The 5,369-nt window shown below is 37.3% G+C and overlaps 1 protein-coding gene across 1 annotated transcript; it reads left to right on the top strand.

The window, feature by feature from the left end:
* Window positions 1-584: 584 nt before the first annotated feature.
* LOC147547774 (uncharacterized) lies at window positions 585-3,611 on the top strand. Its single transcript, XM_086672146.1, has 3 exons — window positions 585-679; window positions 1,003-2,102; window positions 2,201-3,611. Exons 2-3 carry the CDS (start codon window positions 1,033-1,035, stop codon window positions 3,462-3,464), a joined length of 2,334 nt encoding a protein of 777 aa, XP_086528272.1. The 5' UTR covers window positions 585-679; window positions 1,003-1,032; the 3' UTR covers window positions 3,465-3,611.
* The last annotated feature ends 1,758 nt before the right edge of the window (window positions 3,612-5,369 follow it).

The raw sequence follows: 5,369 nt of genomic DNA on the forward strand, positions 1-5,369 counted from the left end.
ACATTAAAGCCTCTTGGCCGAGATGGTATGGGGTTTTTTTTCCACCAAGGTGACGGGGGTTCAAAACTGGCTCCCTGCAAATTCTTTTGCTATTACACTTCATTTTAACATGTCAATGGTACAATTGCTAATTAACTCTTTCTTTCTACTCTCTTACGCTTCATTTTAACATATTATTATTTGGGGGGATTTTTCGAAGTGTGTTTAGAAATAGATATCTAAAAATTGTAAAAACTTCGAAAACATGTGAATATATATGTACAAAATCGTGATACAAGACATACTACATAAAAATTCGCTTTTAGGTTCTAAACTATATCTTGTACAAAAAAACACACCTATAACAAAGAAATTATACATTGTTCAGATTTTGTTTGTAATCTTTTTGTCTCATTAAAAGGCCCAGATTCGAATTTGGCACGGGGCCCCTAAATTCTCAGGCACGGCCCTGAATCCAAGCCTAAGTTCAAGTCTAAGTCTAAATCTAAATGTTGTATTGTGTTGACATATCTATGGGACTAATAAGATTAGGATGCTAAAGTATAAATTTAGCAACTACTAACTATATAGTTTGTTATTTACCGGTAATCTTTCTTTGAGAAATCATAACCCAAAGTAAATAGTAGCAGAGCTTTCCTTCTTCTTTTTTTCGTGACCTACCACTACTCTGTTCTTCAAGGTAAATTCCACTTCTTCTTCCTTTTCCTTTTTAGTTTATTTATTCTCTGTGAATCATATCTAATGGGTTCTATTTTATGATTGATTTACTTTGTGTGTGAGTTGTTTTGATTAAAGCTTAAAGTTAGTTTTTTTTTTTGTAATGTTTTTTCTAGAGGAATATCGTGTTTTGAGGTTTAGAATCAGTGAGATTTAATCATCTACCTAGAATTTGATAAGCTTTGAACTTCATCTCAGTATACCCCCTTAGTTGTATTTGTTATTGGCATTGATGTTTCCTTGAGTTTTTAATATTGATATTTTCACATCTTCATCTCAATATAGTCAGCCCCTTTATAATCATCATCATCATCCATGGAAGAGGAGTACAAGAAGAAGAGAAGTTTGCGTAGTCGTCCACCACTTCCGTCCGAAGTGCCGTGGCTCGTTTTACCTTCTACAAAAAAGGATGGGAAAGATCAGGCATTCTACAATCTCCTTGAACCTAGTAAGAGGAACTACATAAAGAGAATACCAGAGCTGAGTGGAAGTAAATATTGGCAATCCCACTCTCATGAAGGTTGGTTAGTTATTCTATCTAACAACCACAATTGGGATTGTTTTCTTTGGAATCCGGTAACTTTAGAGAAAATCATGTTACCTAATTTATCCAAATGGTCTGATCCTAATAAGTATGTTATCTACGACTGTATTTTGACCTCGCCTCCTTCTAATAATTATAGAAGCAGCAGCATGGTCTTCTTCTCTATTTGTTTCGCGTATTCGAACAGGTCTGAATCCCTACTCGTATATTGTCGTCCTGGAGACGAACGATGGAGATCACAAAAGTTGTTGCCCGAAAATACTGATGCAATTGAACCAATGTTTGGATCCTTCGCTTGCTGTAAGGGCAATCTATATATATTTTTCAATGTCAGTTCGCATGTTGAGATCAAAATAGAGAACCAACTTGGGGCTTATGCTGATGAATCCCTCTGCATGAGACCTCTTTCCATCCCTCTTATCCCATTTGCCATAAATATACCACCAACAACTTGTTGTCCAAGACGTTATGTGGTGTCTTCTGATGAACTCTTCAAAATTACTATGCATCACGATATTGGAGATTTGGGAGATTTGGAGGATTTCTCTTATAAGTCAGTTATCTCAATACAAGTACATAGACTGAATTCCTCTTTAATGGCTTGGGAGGAATTACATAGGTTGGGCGATCATGTACTCTTTCTAGGGCAAAACACAACAGCTTCTTGCTCCGCGGCCAAGTTGAGTCTTACTAGAGGTTGTGTGTATTTCACATTGGAAGGAGACCAAAGCTTGTATAAGTATGATCTAGAAGGCCAAAGTGTTTCAGTTTCACTGTCTTTTCTAAAGACAACAATGCCGCATTTGTCTCCGGGTTGGTTGATGATGCCTCCACCTGTCAGGTAACTTTAAATGACAACACATACTCTGTGGTATATGTATAATTCTTGCTTTTGTTTGTTTGTTTGCTAAACTAATATTTACCGTGCTTAATTTTCAGGGGTTGTGATGGAAGAACGGAAAATATATTTGTGGACGGTGAAGAGGGAGATAACACTCTAAATGCACAAGAAAAGAATACCAATGCAAAAAATGGTTTGAAGGTGGTTGAGGGACAAACTAAAAGGGGAGTACCACTTAAAGAAGCAAGTCAATGGGGTACTCTTAACGAGGACGTCATCGAGCTCATAGCAAGTTATCTTCCTCTAGTAGATTATTTACAGTTTCGCGCCATAAATAAAGGGAGTCGATCACTCCTGCCTGCAGCAAAGTGGACAGTTTTGTTTAAAAAGCTCACATCTTTATCTCCATTTCTGTTGTTCTCTGAAAGTAATGGTGCCATCTACAATTTTGTCGACCCGGAGCATAATAATGACAAGTACTTCACAGATAGTCATACAATTCTATCAGAGGCAACTATCTGTTGCTCGAATAAGGGCTGGTTACTAATGTTAAAAGGAACGCAAAACATATTCTTTTACAACCCATATTCAAAAGCAGTAATCCAACTTCCTAGCATACCAAAACAACGAAGTTATTTGGAAGACGATGATATGTACTTTCGTCTCTCATTCTCGTCCTCACCTACTTCTTCAGACTGTGTAGTTTTCGCCAACGGCGGATTTTTTGACAAAGAAGATTTGGAAGACAAAATTCTTGTCGGGTTCATTACTTGGGGAAAGAAAGAATGGTGGTCGGCAATCTACCCAAAGTCAGAAGTATTTACGCCGTGTTTAATCAGTCCAGTTTTCTGTGATGGAGCTTTCTATTTCATGGATCACAACGGAAGTTTAGGTGTTCTTGAGATTAATGGTGGATCGTTCAAGGAAATTGTTCTCGGTAACCAACAGTGCTTTAATTCTAACTACCAAAAGTTCTTGGTTGAGCATGAAGGGCAGATTTTATTAGTAGATATAAGGTATCTTGGGACGTCGATCCGGGTATTTAGATTCGATTTTTCTAGTGAGAGTTGGGTTAAAGTTGAAAGTTTGGGAAAGCATATGTTGTTCGTCAGCAATACTTCTTGTATGTCAGCAGTTGCTCCCAATAGTAGCATGGAGAACAAAATCTACTTACCTAGATTAGATGATGAAAGCATTTTATGTTATTCTCTTGAGACCGGTAAGTGTCATTCTGTTGGGAGTCAGAGGTCTACTAAGGGTTTTTCCGACTCAAAGGCGCTATTAAACTGTACTTGGATTGTACCTGACTGCACGAGGACCACAAGAACAGTGGAAAAAGAGCTTAATTGGTATCATGTTTAGGTCTGCATTAAGCGTCATTTGAGAACCCGATTAGAGATTTTATTTTTCTTTATCTATGAAATTGATATGTAGCACGATTCTTTTTGTTGATAAAATTGACCTGTTGAAGTTTAATTATATGAAATAATATTTTAATTTATTACCGCATAATGGTTATCACCAGAAATCTCATCAATCCAATGGTAAAGGTAATGGACGGATCGCACAGAAGACCTCAAGATTTCATGAACTTGGTCCAACAACTTACTGGAATCCAGTCTTCACTAGATAATCGAGTTCCTCAACAGATTATGATTCTGGTGAAGTTAAGAATATAAAGATTAAACAGAAAGCTACAGGGTCAAGTGGTGTTTTACCATCGTCAGCGTCATCTCTAATGATGTTGTCCTCAAATTTGCTTTCACCTTCTGGAGTACTATTTACTGATTTTATGCCGTCCCCAAACTAGCTTGACATAGGCGGCTCCATCCTTTAGACCCTGATTACTCAAGGCTCCAGCCTTCTTGAATAGGGAGGGATATTCTTTGTACTTGTGATCTACATTTAATAAATTTGGATTTGTATATATGATTTGAGTTAGCATAATTAATTTAGGTTTTACTTTGATCTTTTTGAAACAAGTACTAATTCCATGGTGATATAATAGAGTGTTTTGGCGATGGCGTTCTGCTAGTTGTCTTCTGTAGTTATTTTAATTTTGGAGGACGCAATGTTTTTGAAGCGCAGTGTCACTCTTTTGTTCTCTTATTCGGACAAATATTTTTAAATTGCATTTCCTTGACTGAAAGACGCCATGCATACTTTGCGCATAATGATGATATTATGCTCTATAAGGTGGCTTAGGGACTAGAGTTCCACCCAGGACCAGGATGGGCCGTAACTGGACTTGGCTATGAAACCTCTACGGCTCTACCCATGGTCCATGTGCCGTGTTTTTTTTTATCTTGATTTTAAAACAAAAAACAGAAAAATCTGGAACAAAGAGAAGCAACACTTAAGCAAATAGGCAAACAGTAGATACTTGAGAATTCTTTATTTCTGCTTGAAGAAATCTGAGAAAACTAACTTGATACATATCATATTTATAGTCATAAACTAACAGTAAACTCCTAAAAAAACTGCAACTACTTAGACTAATACTTCATGACTTGACTGCTACTAAAATCTAGGAAATTAGTTATTTGACTGAGTAAACAGAAACTTTAGTACGTAGATGCACTAATTTTTAACACTCCCCCTTAGTGCATCCTTTCCATCAAGAACTCCAAGAGCTTCTCTGAGATGTTCAAACTTAGGCTTTACCACAACCTTTGTAAATATATCTGCAACTTGATCATTTGTAGAGACTCCTATTAGCTTAATTTCTTGGTCCAATACTTTCTCTCGGATGTAGTGTTGACGAACTTCAATATGCTTTGTCCGAGCATGAAAAACTGGATTGGAGGCAAGCTTAACAGCACTTTCGTTATCGCACTTGATTTCGACAGCATAATCAAGTTTGCAGAACATGTCTTCTATTAACCTCTTCAACCACATACACTCTTGTGCAGCCATAGTTGCTGCCACATATTCAGCTTCTGTGCTTGATAATGCAACCACCGATTGTTTATTGCTTACCAAGACACCATAGCCGAACCAGTACTAAAGCAATAGCCTGAAGTTGAGTGTCTATCATTTTTGTCTCCAGCCCAATCTGCATCAGTGAAGCCTTTTAGACAGAACTTCTGAGTCCTCTTGTACATAAGACCATACTCAAGTGAACCCTTCACGTAACGAAGAATTCCTTTTGCTGCCTCCAAGTGACTAGACCTTGGGCACTACATGAATTGAGAAACTACACCAACAGAGTAAGCAATCTCAGGCCTTATGATAGTCAAATAAATCAAACTGCCAACCAGTTGCTGA

This window comes from Eschscholzia californica, unplaced genomic scaffold (genome assembly GCF_041429995.1).
Source record: "Eschscholzia californica isolate CP2 unplaced genomic scaffold, dmEscCali1.0.p SCAF_3, whole genome shotgun sequence".
Lineage (NCBI taxonomy): Eukaryota > Viridiplantae > Streptophyta > Magnoliopsida > Ranunculales > Papaveraceae > Eschscholzia > Eschscholzia californica.

What these genes read in the sequence shown, in the direction of transcription:
- LOC147547774 (XM_086672146.1), top strand. Translation starts at nt 1,033, where the DNA reads ATGGAAGAGGAGTACAAGAAGAAGAGAAGTTTGCGTAGTCGTCCACCA. An exon ending in ATGATGCCTCCACCTGTCAG is followed by an intron (nt 2,103 to 2,200) that starts GTAACTTTAAAT and finishes CTTAATTTTCAG; the next exon opens with GGGTTGTGATGGAAGAACGG.